This window comes from Lampetra fluviatilis, chromosome 42 (genome assembly GCF_964198595.1).
Source record: "Lampetra fluviatilis chromosome 42, kcLamFluv1.1, whole genome shotgun sequence".
Taxonomy (NCBI): domain Eukaryota; kingdom Metazoa; phylum Chordata; class Hyperoartia; order Petromyzontiformes; family Petromyzontidae; genus Lampetra; species Lampetra fluviatilis.
The window spans coordinates 4,356,499-4,378,191 of record NC_136316.1 but is presented as its reverse complement, the minus strand read 5'-3'; the positions used below and the strand labels follow the sequence as shown (position 1 = coordinate 4,378,191).

The 21,693-nt window shown below is 54.1% G+C and overlaps 1 protein-coding gene across 1 annotated transcript; it reads right to left on the bottom strand.

Annotated features, from left to right (window-relative positions):
* Positions 1 to 1,974: 1,974 nt before the first annotated feature.
* Positions 1,975 to 20,581, bottom strand: LOC144946656 (phosphoenolpyruvate carboxykinase [GTP], mitochondrial-like). The gene is made up of 10 exons (XM_078875724.1): positions 19,868 to 20,581; positions 14,936 to 15,286; positions 12,725 to 12,909; positions 11,064 to 11,270; positions 9,787 to 9,974; positions 8,629 to 8,791; positions 7,627 to 7,845; positions 6,809 to 6,946; positions 5,649 to 5,744; positions 1,975 to 4,978 (listed from the first exon to the last, which is right to left on the bottom strand). Exons 1-10 carry the CDS (start codon positions 19,888 to 19,890, stop codon positions 4,518 to 4,520), a joined length of 2,031 nt encoding a protein of 676 aa, XP_078731850.1. The 5' UTR covers positions 19,891 to 20,581; the 3' UTR covers positions 1,975 to 4,517.
* Positions 20,582 to 21,693: the final 1,112 nt, after the last annotated feature.

Sequence of the window (21,693 nt, the reverse complement as noted above, 5' to 3'; positions counted from 1 at the left end):
ATATGCAGTGCAGCAAGTAGGTTGCGACCTACAAAGTAGTATGGGGTTTGAGAGCCGCTATCCCCTCGTACGCGTGTTGGGTGGGGTTTTATTTTTTTATCCCTCCGGGATTCAATCCGGTTTCCTCCCGCCGCGATAACTACGTTCAAAAAGCAACTGGCAAAACGTCCCGACGTCAGCGGGAGCCTCATGACAATGAGTGTTGAGACTCTTCAGTGAGACTGTCTTGAGGATGCTTGGCGTATTTACTTCCACTCCGCTCCGAGGGATTGCGTCTTTGCAGCCGTCGGTCAGAGCGCAATATGCGGGCCGTGAGTTCTATCAGCAGCCACGGCTAAGGCCAGTGGCGAGTGGTTGTCTGAGACAGAACTGGGGAAATCCTCTGACCCAGTTCACCAATCTCTGCCCTGACCAGCGTGGTGAAGTCTGGTCAAACGACACCCCCCGCCCCCCGCCCCCCACTCTGCCCTCCTGCCCATGACTAACACAGTCTGTGGCGAGGCTTTCGTCCAGAAAGTAGGCCGACAAGAGGGCAGTCAAACATAATATAGAAGATTGCACAGTGTCTTAACCATTGCGTAGAGGTGCTCAATAAAAACGCGTCATATTTTCCGTTCTGTAAAACTCCCCATCTCGAATTGAGCGTAGTTTCTATGATTTGTTATGCAGCTTCAGCTTTTAAATTAAAAACTTTTAAGGACTTGAGAATTTCAGCGATAAATATTTGCATAACAGCGGTATGCATAGGCATACATTCCACCTAAAATAAAAACAAGCTTAAGAACTCACGTCCCCAAGTTAACATGTAATCTCTGCATGGGTGTTTCGCCCATCCATTAGTATTGTAATGCCAATATGGCTTACCCTATAGCAGCGTTCAAATATATTTTCCCGTGGGCCACGTGACGTTATACCACGCGTACAAACGTCGTTAAGTCACTTAGCGTCATGGTTTCATATCGGCTGTACCATCTACAGCCTTCATCTCTGTCTCATCTATTCTAGACCTCTTCACTCCATGTCTCTCTATCGCTTGTTCATCGACCCTTCAACTGACAAATGTTTCTCTTGTCCACAGCCCTGTCATCTCCTTCCCTTGCTTATCTCCACCTTTATCTCACTCATCCGTGTCTCGTGATGTCTCGGGCCAGGCCACGTCTCTCAACAGGGCCAAATGTTGCTTGCGGGGCCGTCACTTGCAGACCCTTGCCCACCCATGCCCTCTGCAATGTCCCCTAATCTCAACGCAGCTTGAGATCTGTGTCACCTGTGACGAGGTGGCCACTGCAAGGTGATAACGATCGTCAAGCGGCAACGAGTGCCGTGCCTGCAGAGCTTGCGTATAGACTATAAGCGAGCACGTGCGTGCGTGATGTCGCACGCTTGTGAAATATGTGCGGTGGCCGTGATGGTAGCGGTGGCTTGGGCGTTCGACGAATCGTCGATTCAGAATTGATCCTCTACGCTCGCGACGCGGCTTGTCCTACGAGGAGGACATCTGCGAAGAAGAGCTTCGTATTTTTATTCTTGGTTCTTTCGGTAAAGTCACGTAGAATGGAAATAATAAAATAATAAAAATGAAACATAAAATAATTCTCACGACGTTTCGGCCACAACGCAAGCAGCCGTCCTCAGGTGGAGAACAGGTCTGTCGAGAAGACAGAGTCTGAATGACACACCCCAGGCTTGGAGCGTCTATTTAAGCTGGGATGGAGGGGGGAAGAGCGCCTTGACAAAATAATTTGCATATCAAGAGGAATTTAGCTTCATAGCTCATAGGTTTATTTCAGTATAATTAAACATTCTGATCCTGATATCCATGAGAGGAGACATGTTTAAAGTGTTTTTTAAATTCTCATTGTAGTCCCAACTGCTTGGCTCAATACATTCTCCGTTAGCATCCTCCTGCTAGAATTACATTAAATCAACGTCTCGCTAATTCTCGTGACAACGGTGATCTGGAGCTTATTCGAGTTCACTGTGCAAGGGTATTTTAGCTCCCGCCCGCAAGGCTTTCTTCGTGTGAGCAGACGCCTGCCTATTCGTTACAACAATCCCCCCCCCGTCGTGGTCGACCAATCGCATCGAGCAACCGGTAAGACCATCTGAATGGGGTTGTCTGCGCTATTCAAATGAAAAAAAAATACTTTTTTTCATTCCCCGGAATGCATTCGAAACAAATATTCTCAAATGCCGCTTTTGTCACGTGCATTGCACCCGAGCAAGTTCCACCGTCTGACACCACCTCGTGAGGTTATTTCAAGCCTCCGTAAAACCTCTTGTTTCCTGAAGAAGGGGGTTAGCAGGCCGGAACGTCAATATCTTCCATTCCCCCAAGTAGCGGTTCAAAACAACAAAAACAAAACCTCCCGTACTTAATTCTCAACCGCCCCGTTATTTTTTCCGTCTTATGCCCCGATGACCACATCGCGGGGAAATGCGCCCCAACGCCGTGAAATCTCAGAAGCTAACCCACGACGCATGTAAAAGGTTGTTCAGAGCGGACAGGCTCCAAAGGCTTGCGCGGTCGACAGCAGCACGGGGGAGAGCGCAGCAAAACCACTTGGACTTGAACTGCGACCAAACGGCTCCCGCACAACCGCGTGCGCTCCGGACGCCCTCCCGATATTAGGAAGCTACTGGGAGCTATGCACTTTGAAATCATCATCATCATCATCCACATTGAGAACTCATTTCTTTGGAACTACTTTTTTTGTGTTGTCATTCCGATGAGCGCGGTTGGCTACGTGCGGTGCGAAAGAAGTTCAACGCACGTACGTACGTACACGCACAGGCGGTGCAACTGCACAGTGGGCCTGCGGGCTGGAGGGTGGGCGGGGGCTGGGGCCCATTTAATTCCCCGTGCCGGGGCCAGATGCCAACCGCGCTTACACGCCACGCGTTGTGGGGGGGGGGCGGGGTCCCTCATCCAGCAGCGGATTGACGTGAGCGCCGGTCGCCTACGGGCACATCTGCGTACGCCGACGCGAGCCCCTGCCAACATCTGGGACATTTTTCTCCGTGCGGCGAGAGTCGGCGAGGTTTCGTTGTTCTCGGTCGGAGAGCGCCCGCGGAGGTTTACGCGCCGCGCGCACGTAGCGCTCGCTCGCTCGCGGACCGCCCAGGCAAATCGCCGTGTCACCCAAGTGGGCTCTGCGGGAGGAGGACTGGACGTGAAATTAAAGCCAGGCCTCCACGGCCGCGCGCTCGGATGACCCCGTGCGCGTCAGCGATGTTCCAATTAGCCAATTTAGCGGGCACGCCAGTGACCACCACCACCACCGCCCCCCAACCGGCTCACAAATGTTTTGTGCCCGAAACCGGAGATGCGCGCGTGTGTGCGTGTGCGCGTGCGCGCGTGCCCTTCCCCTGCGCTGACACCGTGCGTGACGCGCCTGCCGGAAACATCTCCACGGGCAAACGCAGAGAAAGATGAGCCACGAGAAATCGAATGGAGCCACCAGCGCAGAGCTGCCAATTGGGATAATTTCACCGGGCGGTCGAGGTGGCGAACGTCGACCCGCCCCGGATTTCTGTCCTGTTCGCGCTCTTTGCAGGAGCGACGCGTCGAGAAACAACAAGGAGCGGCTGCGACTCTGACGATCAAATCCAGGTTGGCGGTCCAACCCCAGGTTGAAGCTCGTGCTTAGGTGTACGTGATGTGCGCGATTCTTTGATTGGAATCAACGCTCGCGCTCTGAAGACGTGCGCTTTAATCGCGCGTGTTCGGAATCGGCTATTTGCAACGTGTGCACATTAAACGCAGAGGAAGGTTGTCTCTATGCTTTCGAGGTGGGTCACGCAAACAGGCCAAGGATATGATTGGTTCTCGAACCGAATGGGGACCCTGAATCGTGACGATTCACCGTATTGCCGCTGACAGGGGAAAACAAGGCAGCGAGATAATCGATTCGTGAATTGAATCGCGATTCGTAAACCGTGACATCTCTTGTGGTACACAAGAGACGGAACGCAAGAGACGGAACATACGATACAGAACGGCACAAAAAATCCAAGAAAGAAAGCGCTTCGTGAACTGGACCGTAATCGTGGGGAACCTCGATACAACCACAAAATTGCCCGGGTCTCATAGAGCCCGAACAGGGCACCTCGGAATGAACTGGGCACGATGCGAATTTCCGAATCTCTTTAAGAGCCACGCTAAGCGCCGTCCTTCCCCTAACGGATTTTACTTCAGTTCCCTCCGCCACCCTTCCACCGCCCCCCCCCCGCCATACATTTTGGCAAATCGTGTCGCGCTCATTCGCTCGCTCGCTTGTCGCCGTCTACAGAAATCTGAGCGCCCACCCACCCACACCGCCGCCCCCGAGCGATATTTTTTTTTTCTCCATCATCACCGTCGCCATGGTCACCACCACCACCACCACCATCGTCGCCACCGCCACCTCCACCGCCGTCATCATCACCACCACCGTCGTCATCGCCGACATCGCCGTGATCACCACCACCAATCGCCGCCGCCGTCGTCACCGCCGCCGCTGCCGCCGTCGTCGCCATCACATGGACCTGATCCTCTCCTCCAGCGCGGCCATCTCGTCGAGGATCTCCCGCGGCAGGTCGTCACTGACCTCCTCCTCCAGGTACGAGCGAATCTCGGCCGCCTCCTCCTCCCAGAACGCGCGCGGCACGGAGAACAGCCCCTCCTCGTCCACCTCCTCGGCCAGGCCGCTCAGGTCCAGCTCGCCGGGCGCCGGCACCACGCCGACGGCCGTCCGGCGACCCTCTGCGCGGCCCTCGAGCCGGCGCGTGATCCACTCGAGGACCCGGCAGTTGTCGCCGAAGCCCGGCCACAGGAAGTTGCCGGCAGGCCCCCGGCGGAACCAGTTGACGTGGTAGATGCGCGGCAGTTGCGCCGGGCTGGAGCGCCGGGCCATGCCGAGCCAGTGGGCCAGGTAGTGGCCGAAGTTGTAGCCGAAGAACGGGCGCATGGCGAAGGGGTCGTGCATGATGACCTTGCCTGGCAGGGGGAGGGGGGTGGGGGTAGCGGAGGGGTGGTGCGGGGGGGGGTCAGCGGGTGGTCGTGGTGGGTGGTACGGGGGAGGGGGGGAGGGTAGTGTAGGGGGTAGCGGAAGATAGCGGAGGGCAGCAGAGGGTAGTACGCAGTGGGGGGTTGGTAGTGGGGGGAGGGCACAGTGCGGGTTTAGAGGACTGTCCACGATTGTGGGTCGTTAACGTCGCAGAATCGCGAGAAACTGCGGTGGTGGCGGCGATCGCTGTTTGGAAGCATTCCTTGAACAGTGGATCGACCGTGGCTGATCTAGCGATGTATGGTGAACTTCTTTTGCACCGTACGTAGCCAGCCGTGCTCATCGGGGAAGAACAACAAGCTAAACACAAAAAAGCAGTTCTGCCTAAACAACGGTGACATAACCGCTCATGCAATTAACTAACCCCCAGCAATCCCATGACCTGTTAAAATTTAAGGCCGCTGTTGAACTACTTCGAATTGAGAGTCGCATCGTATTCCTTTTGATGCTGCTGGCGGCGGTGGCGGCGGTGGTGATGTTTTTTTTTTTATTCCTCAAATTCATCCCGACCGTGCTCCCGTGCGCCGCTAGGACGAACGTTGCCACGCTATGGTAGTGGCTCGCCGACGTTCCGGCCACTACCCAGAATTGAACCCGTACCTTTGTACTCTGCGGCCGCCGTGGCTTCCGACCTCATGGCGGCGCCGACGAACACTCCGTGCTGCCAGCTGAACGCCTCGAAAACCAGCGGCACGCCTGTCACAAGCACGCCCCCAGGGACAACACGAAGACAGAGTTTGTTGGGGCAAGTGCTGTGAGCGAGCAGCACCTGTGAAGGCCGGCGCCGGGAAACACGAGCGGGCGGGTTGCCAGCACCACGCCCGGCCTCCTTTGTCTCCCCGATGGCGATGTTTACACGCTGCACACGAGGTACTCATTTGAGGCTGACTCGACCTAGGGGAGGCCCAGGACCGGTTCAGATAATCGTCACCGGTGTTGGCCGTGAGCGGGAATCGAACTTGGGCCGCCGGGTTCATTGCACACAGGTACACAAATACAAAGACAACGATCCCCCGTTTCGCCTTGACAGACTGTTGGGGCAAGTGCTGTTAGCGAGTAGCACTTACGAAGGCCGGCAATTCTCTGCACTCGGCAGTGCGGTTTAATCCCAGAATGTGCGCACTCCATCTGTAATCTTGCCCGCAGATCATCGTCAATTTTCTGATGCGGCCGGTACGTTAACGATCGATCCAAAGTTGGTGACATTCAGAACCATCCCCATCACCCATCGCAGCCAATCAAAGGTATTGTGGCGTGTACAATGTGGTTATTATTATTGCTGCTACGGTATTATTGCTGTTGTTGTTTCAGCTCACTCACCCAGTACAGTTAGGGGACAATTCTCATTGCCAAATTTGGTGGCGATTAGAGACGCGGCGTTTCGCTTGTAACTGCATCAAGAACAAGATCCAGGATGCCAGAATAACAATCCAGGAAGTCATAATTCTGATCCAGGAACCCACAATAACAATCCAGGAAGTTATACTTCTGATCCCGGAACTCAGAGAAAGAATCCAGGAATTCAGAATTCTGATCCAGGAAGCTAGCATTATGATCCAGGAACCCATAATAACAATTTAGGAAGTTATACTTCTGATCCAGGAAGCCACAATAACAATTCAGGAAGTCAGAAATCACACATTTCATTTACACAATCTGTCCGCCATTTTTTTTCTCACAAATCAACGAATCGTGAGGTTCGCTGCGAACGCTCGCGACGCACCCCGTATCGACACCCCTCACCCGGCGCACGCTCCTACCGGCTGGCCTGCGCCCGCCAAAGATGATGGCGTCGATGGGGACGCCCTCGGGGGCCTCCCAGGCGGGGTCCTGAGTGGGGCACTGGCAGGCCGGCGTGCAGAAACGCGAGTTGGGGTGCGCGCACGGCTCCTTGTCACCTGTGGGGTGGTTGGGGTAGTGGGTAAGAAGTGGGGGGTCCCACATTGACGCCGTGAGTCCCCCCTTCTCCTTCTCGAGTCCCTTTGCGGCCCCCCAACTCGTTACTACGAGACCCCCCCCCCCCCCACCGTGTACCGCCACCCCGGCCTTCTGCCTCGTCATTCCGAGCGTCTCCATTCCGCCCTGCACATCCCCACCCACCCATCCCCCGTGCCCCCTCTCTCCCCCCCCGTCCCCAGTGTGTCCCCCCATCTCCCCCACACCCCTGCGTGCCCCCTCTCTCCTTCCCATGCATGCCCCCCCCCTTTACCCCCTTGTGTTCCCCCTTGTGTCCCCCCTCTCCCTCCCGTGCATGCACCCCCTGCCTCCCCTTGAGTTCCCTCTCTCCCCCACGTGTCCCACTCTCCCACATGCCCCCCCCTCTTCCCCCCCCTCCGTGCTCACCACCCCCCCTCTGCCCTCACCACGCCCCCCCCCCTCTGCCCTCACCACCCCCCCCTCACCACCCCCTCTCTGTCCTCACCATCACCCCCCTCTATCCTCACCACCCACTCCTCACCACCCTCTCTCTGCCCTCACCACCCTCTCTCTGCCCTCACCACCCTCTCTCTGCCCTCACCCCCCCCCCCTCTGCCCTCACCACCCCCTCTCTGCCCTCACCCCCCCCCGCCCTCCTCACCAGGCTGCCACGTCTGGTTGCGCCAGGAGGTGAGTTTGGCGCCGGGCGGCAGCTGCTCGTCGATGCCCTCCCAGTAGACGCCGCCCTCCTGCGTCTCGCCCACGTTGGTGAACACCGTGTTCGAGTGGATGGTGCGCATGGCGATGGGGTTGGTGCGAACCGACGTGCCGGGCGCCACCCCGAAGAAGCCGTTCTCGGGGTTGATGGCGCGCAGGCGGCCTGCGGGGAGGAGGCAACGGGGGGGGGGGGGGGGGGTTACCGCCGGTGACGTTGTGCGATTACGCAACCCCCCCCCCCCGCCCCCCACTAAACGGGGTAGACGGCACGTTCACGCGCGGAGATGTTAACTACCTCGCCTGGTACGCAGGAGGTCGTGGGATCGATCCCGACCCTGATGCCTGCTGTATATTTGGAGTTTGTGGTGTCTCTCTCATCATCATCATCATGGTGGCTAGGAGATGTTAACTACCTCGCCTGGTATGCAGGAGGTTGTGGGTCCTCCGGTTTTTCCCTCCACATTTAGAATCAACATCGTGCCTTTAGAGTATTTGGCTGCTATACACTTCCACATGATGATGGTAAGCCACTTCGTTGAGCCATCATTTGTGGCCAGGTCGCTTCTGAAAAAGAGCTACGTAGCTCAGTGGGGCCTCACCTGGTCAAATAAAAAGTAGTTTAGTATCTACGGCCTCGGCTGAATCAGTCCCGTATTGATCTTTTCTGGAATTCTATTTTTCCCTCTCCTCCCTCCCTCCCTCCCTCCCTCCCTCCCTCCCTCCCTCCCTCCCTCCCTCCCTCCCTCCCTCCCTCCCTCCCTCCCTCCCTCCCTCCCTCCCCCTCTCCCTCCCTCCCTCCCTCCCCCACCCCCTCCCTCCCCCTCTCCTTCCCTCTGACCCCTCCCTCCCCCCACCCACCACCCCCTCTCTCCCCCTCTCCTTCCCTCTGACCCCTCCCTACCCCCACCCACCACCCCCTCCCCCCACCCACCACCCCCTCCCCCACCTTCGCTGTCGAACTTCATCCAGGCGATGTCGTCCCCCACGCACTCCACCTTCCAGCCGGGCAGCGACGGCGTCATCATGGCCAGGTTGGTCTTGCCGCACGCGCTGGGGAAGGCCGCCGCGATGTACTTCTTGCGCCCCTCGGGGCTCGTGAGGCCCAGGATCTGACGGGGAAGACGAGGGCGTGTGGGCGTGTGCGCGTGCGTGCCAAATTCATCCGTCGCTTGCCGCCAACGTGTTCCAACCCACGCTGGGCCGTCCCCCAGACACAACGCGCGTTCATAGCGACCGCGCGCGCTGTGCTCCCGTGAGTTGACTTGCCGATGGAACGTCTGCACCAGTTTGAAAGGTTCACGCCGACGATCAGTTATTGGGTATATGTAGCCAGGCTGGATTGTTGCGAGGGAGCTCACAGATCCTTGAGAGATCTAGACACAGTCCCATCGGTGAGCTTCTCCGGCAGGCGAGGCTGGGTCATGTAGCCCACATGCCCAGCCACCGCATGCCCAAGCAGCTTCTGTTTGGCCGCATAGAGGGGGGCTAAACGGGCACGGCACGGAGAAGAGATGGAACTGATGCGGTACGGGAGGATGTGGAGTTTAGTGGACTTGCCGATGACCGGTGCCAGCGGTGTCAAGATCGGCCTCTATGGTGGAGGCTGGTGAAGGACGCTGCTGCTGCCACTGGGCAGTTGGAGGCAGTCGCCCTCCAACAATGGCGGAGGAGCGACGCTCGCATCAACGAGCGGAGCGCCGGGGCGGATTAAACGCGGCGAGTTGGCACAGTGGGGAGCACAGGTGCTGCATATGCCGGTAGTCGTCTCAGTCAGTCCACCCACGAGCATCTGGGTCTGCCCCGTGACCTCCTGCCAGCAGCGATCCTCCGACACTACACGTGGTTTCAAAGTGCACCCAGCCTGGCACAGGCGCACGTGGCGATGCCACCGCCACTTAGTGGCGAACGTCGGCCGTGGTCGTCGCCTTTATTTTATTTTATTTGTTCAACTGGGACATCTGTGAAAAAGAGCTTCATCAGCTCATCGGATTCCTCTCCAGGGTAAATATTCTCATTCCGATCTCCATCATCGGCCCTGACCCGGCTCGGTACGGCGGGCGAGGGGGGATGGTGGGGGGAGCGCTTCGCCTTGTGGGGTGCTCACCAGCATGTGCTCGGCCAGCCAGCCCTCGTCACGCGCGAGGCTGGACGCGATGCGCAGGGCGAAGCACTTCTTGCCCAGGAGGGAGTTGCCTCCGTAGCCACTGCCGAACGACATGATCTCCCGGCGCGCCGGGAGGTGAGCGATCAGCGTCTTCTCTGGGTTGCACGGCCACGCGGGGCCAGGGGAGGCTGGGTCGCGGCGGGGAGGGGATTGTGGGGAGAGACACGGGGGGAGACATGGGGGGAGACATGGGGGGAGACATGGGGGGAGAGACACGGTGGGAGACACGGGGTAAGACATGGGGAGAGACACGGGGGGTGAGACATGGGGGGAGACATGGGGGGAGAGACACGTGGGGAGACACGGGGGGAGAGACACGGGGGGAGAGAAACATGGGGAGAGACAGGGAGAGACACGTGAGGAAAGCGATGGGGTAAGACATTGGGGAAACATGGGATACAGACGGGGTGATGCACGTGGAGAGAGATAGACAGGACGAGACGTGGAGATAGACACATAGGGATAGACACATGGGGATAGACACATGGGGAGAGACACATGGGGAGAGAAACGTGAGGATGAGATTGGATAAGAGCATCTGTATGTATTCAGCTATGATCCATACGTCATCGGAGGCAATACACATTGGTTAGAGACATTGTTATTTAGACACAACTGTACGTAGCGTACGTTCCCATGTGTACCCGTGTGCCCGTGTGTGTCAGTGTGTACTCGTGTGCCTGTGTGTGTCTGCATGTACCCGTGTGTGTCAGTGTGTACCTGTGTGCCCGTGTGTGTCAGTGTGTACTCGTGTGCCTGTGTGTGTCAGTGTGTACTCGTGTGCCCATGTGTGTCAGTGTGTACTCATGTACCTGTGTGTGTCAGTGTGTACTCGTGTGCCTGTGTGTGTCAGTGTGTACTCGTGTGCCCGTGTGTGTCTGCATGTGCCCGTGTGTGTCAGTGTGTACTCGTGTGCCCGTGTGTGTCTGCATGTACCCGTGTGTGTCAGTGTGTACTCGTGTGCCCGTGTGTGTCTGCATGTACCCGTGTGTGTCAGTGTGTACTCGTGTGTGTCAGTGTGTACTCGTGTGCCCGTGTGTGTCAGTGTGTACTCGTGTGTGTCAGTGTGTACCCGTGTGCCCGTGTGTGTCAGTGTGTACTCGTGTGCCCGTGTGTGTCTGCATGTACCCGTGTGTGTCAGTGTGTACTCGTGTGCCCGTGTGTGTCTGCATGTACCCGTGTGTGTCAGTGTTTACTCGTGTACCCGCCCCGCTTACCGGAGCTGGTGAGGGGCACCCCCACGGAGTGGAGGCAGCGCACGAAGTCGCGGCCGTCGCCCAGCGCCTCCGTGACGGCGGCGCCCATGCGCGTCATGATGCTCATGCTGGCCACCACGTAGGGCGAGTCGGTCACCTGCACGCCCAGCCGTGCCAGCGGCGACTCCGGCGGGCCCATGCTGAACGCCATCACGTACATGGTGCGGCCTGGCCGTTGTGGGAGGGGGGGAGAGACGGAGGGAGGGTTCAAAGTTGCCGGACGGTGTCACGAACCGTCCGCGGCGATGGGTTTTTTTGTACGGCCAGTCGAGACGATGATTGCAAGTGGTGCAGCCATTCAATTTGCTTTGCTGCGAGAGTTGGTGGCATTCCACCAACACGCGTGCTCACTCAAGCACTCACGCCCACGCACTCACGCCCACGCACTCACTCGCTCACCCACTCGCTCGCTCACTCACTCACAAACTCAGTCATCCAGTCACCCACTCACGCACCCAATCAGTAACTCACCCACCCATTCACTCACAGACTCAGTCACCCACCTGCTCACCCACCCACCCACTCACCGACCCACTAACTCACCCACGTATTCACTCACTCATCCACCCACTCACTCAACCACCCACCCACTCACCCACGCAACTCACTCATCTATCTACCCGCTCACTCACCCACTCATCCGCTCTCCTGTGTAAGTGATTGGTTCTCTCCGCGAGTCGACAGTGACCAGGCTGACACCATAGACTCCCCTCACTGGGAGCTCACCCGGTTCTCTGAGCCCCTGAGAGTCACCCAACCCAACTTGACCTCTTCTCCTCTGCCACATCCGAGGTCACCGCGCGTGACACCAAACAGCGTGCCTTGTCGTCCACATTCTCCATTGTTACAGTCGTAGCATTCCGCTCGTCTGTGGGTCTCTCTGTCCGTCCCTGTCTCACTGTGCCACGGTGGCCAGGAGATGTAAACTACCTCGCTTCGTATACAGGATGTCGTGGGTTCTCACGACACCTGAGGACGGCTGCTTGCGTTGTGGCCGAAACGTCGTGAGAATTATTTTATTATGTTTTATTTTTATTATTTTATTATTTCCCTTCTACGTGACTTTACCGAAAGAACCAAGAGGATGAATCCCTGCAGACATGAAAGCTTTAAATCGAAATTGAATTATTTTATTATGTTTTATTTGTATTATTTTATTATTTCCATTCTACGTGACTTTACCGAAAGAACCAAGAAGATGAATCCCTGCAGTCACGAAAGCTTTGAATCGAAATTGAATTATTTGATTATGTTTTATTTTATTATTTTATAATTTCCCTTCTACGTGACTTTACCGAAAGAACCAAGAAGATGAATCCCTGCAGTCACGAAAGCTTTGAATCGAATTTGAATGATTTTATTATGATTTATTTGTATTATTTTATTATTTCCCTTCTACGTGACTTTACCGAAAGAACCAAGAAGATGAATCCCTGCAGTCACGAAAGCTTTAAATCGAAATTGAATTATTTTATTATGTTTAATTTATTTTATTTTATTATTTCCCTTCTACGTGACTTTACCGAAAGAACCGAGAACATGAATCCCTGCAGTCACGAAAGCTTTACATCGAAAAATCTCCTAGCCACTGTGGCACAGCGCCCCGGCGGGCATCTTCTCACCTCTCATGCAGCCGGGGAAGCGTTCGCGCTGGGCCCTCTCGAAGTCCGCCTCGGACATCCAGCGGCCCAGCTGGGACGGGCGGCCGTGACGCGGCAGGGGCACGGCGTCGCGCTGGTTTGCCGTCACGAGCACCGTGCGGCTCTCTACGCGCGCCACGTCGCGCGGGTCCGTGCGAGCCAGCCAGCTGCGGAGAGAGCACGGAGGGAGAGAGAGAGAGACACAATTCATCGTGGGATCTCCTTTTCCAGTACCAAAATATCATAATAGGTTTTTCTACTTTTTTTCTGCCAACAAAACAGGTGTTAAGATTCTAGATTTGAAGCTTTCGTGACTGCAAGGATTCATACTCTTAGTTCTTTCGGTAAAGTCACGTAGGTAAAAAATTAAATTAAAATTAATAAAAAAGAAATAATGAAAAAAAATTTTTATAATTTTTTTATTAATTTAAAGTTCATTTTTTACCTACGTGACTTTACCGAAATAACTAAGCGTATGAATCCTTGCAGTCACGAAAGCTTCAAATCTAGAACAAAGATATTCCCCCACCACCCCGCCCCTTAGCGCTTAGCCTAAGTTGATGTTAGAGAGGAGCACCGATGAATGGCTGGCAATGGCAACGCGAGGAGGTGGGTGGCCAGCACCACGCCACGGTGGCTAGGAGATGTTGACTACCTCGCCTGGTGTACAGGAGTTCGTGGGTTCGATCCCGACCTCTGACGATGCCTGCTGTATATTTGGAGTGTGCGTCTCTCTCTCTCTCTCTCATCATCATCATCATCACGGTGGCTAGGAGATGTTGACTACCTCGCCTGGTATACAGGAGGTCGTGAGTTAGATCCTGACCTTTGACGATGCCTGCTGTATATTTGGAGTGTGCGTGTCTCTCTCTCTCTCATCATCATCATCATCACGGTGGCTAGGAGATGTTGACTAGCTCGCCTGACATACAGGAGGTCGTGGGTTCGATCCCGACCTCTGACGATGCCTGCTGTTTATTTGGAGTGTGCGTCTCTCTCTCTATCTCTCATCATCATCACGGGGGCTATGAGATGTTGACTACCTCGCCTGGTATACAGGAGGTCGTCAGTTCACTCCCGACCCTGACGCCTGCTGCATATTTGGAGTGTGCGTGTCTCTATCTTTCATCATCATCACGGTGGCTAGGAGATGTTGACTACCTCGCCTGGTATACAGGAGGTCGTCAGTTCACTCCCGACCCTGACGCCTGCTGCTGTATATTTGGAGTGTGTGTGCCTCTCTCTCTGATGATGTGGATTCTTCTCCAGGCCCGTCGGTTTTTCCCGAGACATTTCGAATCAACATCACGCCTTCAGAGTATTCTGCTGCCGTTCGTTCTCAAAGTGACGATGAGGCCACTTTGTTGAGCTGTCATTAGTGGCCAGATCGCTTCTGATAAAGGGCTTCATAGCCTTACCTGGTAATTTTTTTTTTTAAGTTTCTGTGCGCGTGTGACATCTCACACAACCCGCATTGATCAACAACAACAACAACAGCCGCAGCAGCAGCTGGGTAAGTGGACGGAGTGGACAATGGGTGAGGTGGGGGGATTCAGTAGTAGCACCTCCCATTAGCACGGTTGGCTACTTACGGTGTGACATCAAGTTCAGCATACGTATGTACCTGTCGGGAACGCGTACCTGTCCACCCATACGGCTTACCCCGTATTCTTGTACAGGGACATTGAGGAGTTAACAGCGGTGTCACCCTCCTGCTCGCCCCCCTCCACTCACCACCAAACGCGAGCGAGTCACGCAACTGGATTCACGCAACGACGATGATGATAACGACGACGACGATGATGATAACGACGACGACGACGATGATAACGACGACGACGACGATGATGATGACGATGATGATGATGATGATGATGACGACGATGATGACGATGATGATGATGACGACGACGATAATGATGATGACGACGATGACGACGACGACGACGATGATGATGACGATGATGATGATGATGACGATGATGACGATGATGATGATTAAGACGATGATGACGATGATGATGACGACGACGATGATGACGACGACGACAACGATGATGACGATGATGGCGATGATGATGACGACGATGATGGCGATGATGATGACGACGACGATGATGACGATGACGACGACGACGGTGACGATCACAACGACGACGAGAGGCCCATCGCGAACGCGCGCGCCCTTCATACCAGTTGTCGTATTTGCCCAGGCGGGTCACGACCCCGGCGCTCGCCATGGCCTCGAGAATGCGCCTCTGCTCCGCGGCGCCTCCCTGACACACGCGCACCGCCTCGGGCCGGCAAAGGCGAGCGCACTTGAGCGCGTAGGCGAGCACGTGCGGAGCCAGCGGCGGCCGCTGCTGCGACAGCGAGCGGTGGTACGCGTCCTCGGCGTGCGCCGGGTTGAGATCCGCATTGCCGGATTGCTGCGGTGCTGCTGCTGCTGCTGGTGCTGTTGCTGGTGCTGCTGCTGGCGATTGGAGGGCATCAGCAGCAGCAGCAGCTGCAGCGCCGCAATGTCGCGGTTGCTGTGGTCGGAAGCTGTTTTTTTATTGGGGGGGTTGGGGGTTGCAGGGAGGTGTAGTGATAAACAGGGGGGATGGTGGAGAGGGATTGGCGTGGTGAGGAGTGGGGAGGTGGGCAGAGAGGGATGAGGAGGAGCGTGGAGATGGAGAGATATGGAATAAGCAGGGAGAGAGAGAGAGATGGAGGGGAGGTGAAGGAGGAAGCAATGAGAGGTAGAGACGCGGGTTGAGCGACGGGAAGAGAGGTAGGGGGGTGCGATGGAGGGAGAGATTCATAGGGGAGGGAGAGGAAAGAGATGAGAAAAGGATCCGTGACAGAGACAAGATGAGCCAGAGAGAGGGAGATGGAGGGAGATGAAGAGAGAGAGAGAGAGATAGCGAGGTGAATGGAGAGAAGAAATGAAAGAGAAAGAGGCGGGGGAGGGGGGGGATAGAGAGAGTGAGAGATACGAAGGGAGAGATGGGAGGAGAGACACAGCGAACAAGACAACGTTTGTTGAACAACACAAACTAACGACACGTGTCTAACAGTCATGCGTCACTTGACTCTGCCGGGCAGCTGTGCACCGCTGGGACATCTGTGACAAAGCGCTTTGTAGCTCATCGGATTTTTACGATTCTGGGTCAGGGCCTCCCTTCGCCGTGCCGGTCACGTGGGGTCGTTTGACCATATTTCACCACGCCGGTCAATGGGGGTTAATGAAGAGGGGGCTCTGGTTTAGCGAGTTCCATGGCGGTGAAACGCGATGACAATTGCGCCACCGCTCTGCGCCCCCCCCCCTCACCCACATTTCATGGAACGCGTTACGTTGAACTTCTTTCGCACCGTACGTAGCCGACTAAGGGGCCGTCCATAAGTGACGTAACGCACCTGGGGGGGGGGGGGGGGTGTCAGACATTTGTGACGATGTGTGCCGAGGGGGGTGGGGCGGTTTGAGAAATGTGACGTCACATCAAAATGCGCAACTTTAAATAGATATAGAATTGTTATAACAACACTACTTGTTATAACAACACTCCTGCAACATCAGAGTGCAGCGCCACATTAAATACGCACTACAATGACAATAGTTTAAAGCGAATTGAAGCATGTTTTATTTTCAAAATGGAAATGTTTTTTTTGGGGGGGTGGGGGCAGAGCTTTGTGACGTCATATTTGAGGGGGGGGGTCAAAAATCGTCCATAATCGCGTGACGTCATTTATGGACGGCCCCTAACGCTGGCGGTGTGGAATATTACCGACGAGACAAGAGTGATGGGCACGGACACACTTCACCGGTACCCGCTGACACACACTGCGTGTCTGTGTCACGCATTCACTTTAAAGTTCTGTATACCGGGGGGTCGGTAACCTTTCAAATTGAAGAAGAAAACATTTTAGTTGAGTTTGTTTTGTCTGTGACCAAAATAGTTGCGATAACTGCATCACACACACACACAGCTGCTACCTGTACACACAAACACAGGCACGGCGGGTCAACAGCAGGGTGACAACGACAAACATTCTGACTTAGCGGCCGTCCATAAATGACGTCACGCACCTAGGGGGGGGGGGGTGGGGGTCAGACATTTGTGACGATGTGTGACGAGGGGGGGGGGGCAGTTTAGAAATGTGACGTCACATCGGAATGCGCAACTTTAAATAAATAGAGACAACACGTTCTACTTAATTAAATGTTTTAATAAATGTTTTCTCCTACAACATCAGAGTGCAGCGCCACATTAAATACGCACTACATTGACAATAGTTTAAAGCGATTTGAAGCATGTTTTATATATTTTGGGGGGGGGGGTGGGGGGGGCAGAGCTTTGTGACGTCATATTTGAGGGGGGTCTGACTTTTTGTGACGCCGTGTGTCGAGTGGGGGGGGGGGTCAAAAATCATACAATATCGCGTGACGTCATTTATGATCGGCCCCTTATACAAACACACGTGATGGAATAAACTCCCTCTCTTTCGTTTAACACGTAGTAGGCTTTCGCGACCAATATTATTCATAATAAAGTTTTTTTTGGGTTAGATCGCGTAACTATGAATGTGTCGTGAACCTCCACCACCCGACGCAGCCAATGAGCTTCGTCACGTAAACAACGCGCCAATCAGCGACTACTTCAGCGCCACCGCTGTGTGGGAGAGTACATCACAGATCTTCTTGGTTCTTTCGGTAAAGTCACGTAGAAGAAAGAACCAAGAAGATGAATCCCTGCAGTCACGAAAGCTTTAAATCGAAAAGTAAATCACAGAGTAAATCAAATAGTAAATGTTGTGGATTTACCCTCCAACACACCGGTGGGGCTGAAGTAGTCAACTAACTGGCGCGTTGGTCACGTGACGAATCCCTTGCTAATTGGCTGTGTCGGGTGGTGGAGGGTTACGACACATTTATGATTACGCAATCTAACCCCAAAAACCTTGATTATGAGATCATTTAGTCCCCCCCCCCCCTTTAGTAATTATTTAACAAGACAGTTTGACTGTTCTTCTTGGTTCTTTCGGTAAAGTCACGTAGAAGGGAGATAATAAAATAATAAAAATAAAACATAATAAAATATTACAATTCTCACGACGTTTCGGCCACAACGCAAGGACGGCTGCTTGCGTTGTGGCCGAAACGTCGTGAGAATTGTAATATTTTATTATGTTTTATTTTTATTATTTTATTATCTTCCTTCTACGTGACTTTACCGAAAGAACCAAGAAGATGAATCCCTGCAGTCACGAAAGCTTTAAATCTAAATTTAAGTTCGACTGTTGTACATTTTGTTGTAATCAAGGCATTCCATGGTGAACCCCGTTCCATGTCATATTTTATCAATTGCATATTATCTTTGCGTTAAATTACGTTTAAGATTGAAACAAAAATTGGTTTTCAAACAAAAAAATAGCTGCTCCGCAGAGAGGGCAGCCAAAGAGCCTCAAGGGGGCAGCCAAAGAGTCACGTGGGGGCAGCCAAAGAGTCACAAGGGGGCAGCCAAAGAGTCACGTGGGGGCAGCCAAAGAGTCACGTGGGGGCAGCCAAAGAGCCTCAAGGGGGCAGCCAAAGAGTAACGTGGGGGCAGCCAAAGAGTCACGTGGGGGCAGCCAAAGAGTCACGTGGGGGCAGCCAAATAGTCACGTGGGGGCAGCCAAAGAGTCACGTGGGGGCAGCCAAAGAGCCTCAAGGGTGCAGCCAAAGAGTCACGTGGGGGCAGCCAAAGAGTCACGTGGGGGCAGCCAAAGAGCCTCAAGGGGGCAGCCAAAGAGTCACGTGGGGGCAGCCAAAGAGTCACGTGGGGGCAGCCAAAGAGTCACGTGGGGGCAGCCAAAGAGCCTCAACACGCGGCTCCCGATCCGCAGGATGCCGACCCCTGTAGCTGCCCACGTGTTGTCTGGATGTCTGCACCTGTGAGCTCACAGCCGTAGCGGCCACGGGCTGAGTTCAACTCTGGCCACTGTCGAATGTCCAATTCTCCGGAGCAGTGTGAGAGTGTGAGTGTGTGAGAGTGTGAGAGAGTGTGAGTGTGAGGGAGTGTGAGAGAGTGTGAGTGTGTGAGTGTGAGTATGTGAGAGTGTGAGAGTGAAAGTGTGTGAGAGAGTGAGTGAAAGAGTGTGAGAGTGTGAGTGTGTCTGAGTGTGTGTGAGAGTGTGAGAGTGTGAGAGTGAGAGAGTGTGAGTGTGTGAGAGTGTGAGTGTGTGAGTGAGAGAGTGTGTGAGTGTGTGAGAGTGTGTGAGAGTGAGAGAGTGTGAGTGTGTGTGTGAGTGAGTGTGAGAGTGTGTGTGTGAGAGTGTGAGTGAGAGAGTGAGAGAGTGTGTGAGTGTGTGAGAGTGTGTGAGAGTGTGAGTGTGTGAGCGTGTGAGTGTGTGAGTGAGTGTGAGAGTATGTGTGTGAGAGAGTGAGAGTGTGTGTGTGAGAGTGCGTGAGAGTGTGAGAGTGAGAGAGTGTGTGAGAGTGAGAGAGTGTGAGAGTGTGTGACTGATGACACGTTGCTATACCTGTCAACCCCTTAGCAGTGCTGCCGATCTTATTACAGACCAATTCAGACCTCGTGCCCTTTTTAAGTCTCAGAGTTCATCCTACAAAGTTCCATCAAAAGGCAGAAACACAGACAAATTGACACAAGTATTTTTTTTGCCCGCGTTGGACCTGAAAACTCAATTCCCCTGTACAAGAATAAGGGGCTAAGCCGCGTGGGTTGACATGGTGTGCTGTTGGTCATGGGCCGCATTTAATCTCCACCGTTTAAATACCACGGATTCGCATACCGGTTGAGTCCGGGACACGGCGAACGTCAGTGGCGACTGAGATCCAGAGCCGGTTCTTAACCCCGGCGTGCCGGTTGTTCGTTCCGTCAAATAACCACCACCACCAACACCACAACAACAAAACAAAGCTCCCCCGTATAGCCTTAACAGGCTGTTGGGGGCAAGTGCTATCTGCGAGTAGCAGCAACGATGAAAGCCGGCACACGAACCAACCGCGTGGGTAGGCCCTCATCCACCAGTGGATAGAACAAACGAGCGTGGTTGCCACGCGATCTACGTGACGCGGATGCCAGTGGAGGGTGCGTGAGAGCGTTCAAAGAAGGAAAGACACCAAAAACAAAACCCGTCGCTTACCTGTCACTGCAAACTGCCTCCATGATGTCGTGTCAACAGGTGAGCTGTGGGTGTCCTTTATACACTGCGAGAGAGTGTTTACATGTGCGTATGTACGCACCTATGCGTGTGTGTGTGTGTCTATGGGGGGCTATGAGTATAGCCTTTGTAGAGGTGTACCTATGCGTTTTGGGTGCGTGCCTTGATGTCTACGTGTGTGTCTTTGTGTCTAAGATGTCACGTGTACATACCCGTGTTTTGTCTACGTGTGAGTCTGTGTACACGGCGTAGGCGTACCTGTGCGTGAGTGTCGGTATGTATGTACACATCTGTATATGGGTAAGTCTCGATACCGTATATCTGGTGAGTCTATATCTGTGTGTCTGTGTGTGAGTCTATATATGTGTGTCTTTGTGTGAGTCTATGTGTGAGTCGATGTGTGAGTCTACGTGTGAGTCTATATATCTGAGTGTCTATGTGTGAGTCTATATATGTGTGTCTTTGTGTGAGTCTATGTGTGAGTCTAAGTGTGTGTCTAAGTGTGAGTCTATCTATGTGTGAGTCTACGTGTGAGTCTATGTGTGAGTCTATATATGTGAGTCTACGTATGAGTCTATGCGTGAGTCTATATAATGCGTCTGATATATAAACCCACAGGACAAGCCTCTGTCGTCCTGCGTGTCTCTGTCTGCACCGGTGTCTCTCTTCTGTGAATGCTCAATGGCAGAGCCACCGGCTCCCCCCTTCTATATAAGGCCACGGGCCATACCAACTCGACCTTGGCAGCAAGCCGCCCCTAGTCAAGCCGGTCTGGTGGGGCGGACGGGGGGGGGGACGAGGGGAGGGGGGGTGGGGAGGGGTCATCGGTGACAGGGGTCAAACGTGGTTGGGTACATTTGAACCAAGCGCAGATCATCACCAACATCACCATCATCCCCCGGGAGTCCACGCAACTCGGCAGATGTCTCCCTGCGCTGCACCGGGAGACCACCTCTAGTCGCTGTGGGTGACTGAATTAGCTGCTTACAGAGGTGGTGGTGGTGGTGGGAATAGGACGAGGGCAGGGGGCGTTCGTTCGACTCGGCCCTGCCCTGCCGATGAGTCTCGGTGGTGTGGAAGCGGAAGGAGGTTGCTGCTGTTGCTGCTGCTGCTGTTGCTGCTGTTGTTGTTGTTGCTGTTGCTGCTGTTGCTGCTGCTGCTGTTTAAACAATCTCTCTGCTGGCAGATAGATTTGGTTCAGAAGGCTCTATAGGCTTATGGACTGAGATGTTATTGACATTTAAAAAAATATATATATGTGACAAACATGTCAATGGAACTGTTGTGGGCGCGCGTGTCGAGCGTAGCGGTCAGCTGCGCTGCGATTCCCTCTCAAGGCCAACACCAGTGACGATTGTCTGAACCGGTCATGGGCCTCCCCTAGGTCGACTCAGCCTGTTATTAGTACCTCGTGTGATGTGTAAACATCACCACTTGGGGAGACAAAGGCGGCCGGCCGTGGTGTTGTCCACCCACCCACCTCGTGTGTCGTACCGGCCTTCATAGGTGCTACTCGCTAATAGCACTTGCCCCTACAGCCTATTGAGGCTATACGGGGGATCTTTGTCATTGTCTTTGTTCACGCTGTCGTCAATCCACTGCTGGATGAAGGCCTCCACAGACCTCTGCGTGATCCGTAAGCGATAATGACCATTTTTGCAACGTGGGAAGCCACTTCAATTGAGCTATCATTGGTGACATCCAGGTCGCTTATGAAAAAGAGCAGCTGAAATAAAAATTTCATTTTTTTCATTTTACTTTATATATATGCACATTTTTTCTTTATTTTATCCTGCGATGGCACGATC

Coding starts and splice junctions, on each gene's coding strand:
- LOC144946656 (XM_078875724.1), bottom strand. CDS start 19,890: ATGGAGGCAGTTTGCAGTGACAG. Junction 9,975..11,063: donor GGTGCCCCTCACCAGCTCCG/GTAAGCGGGGCG, acceptor GCCGCGACCCAG/CCTCCCCTGGCCCCGCGTGG. Junction 7,846..8,628: donor GATGAAGTTCGACAGCGAAG/GTGGGGGAGGGG, acceptor TCCTCCCCGCAG/GCCGCCTGCGCGCCATCAAC.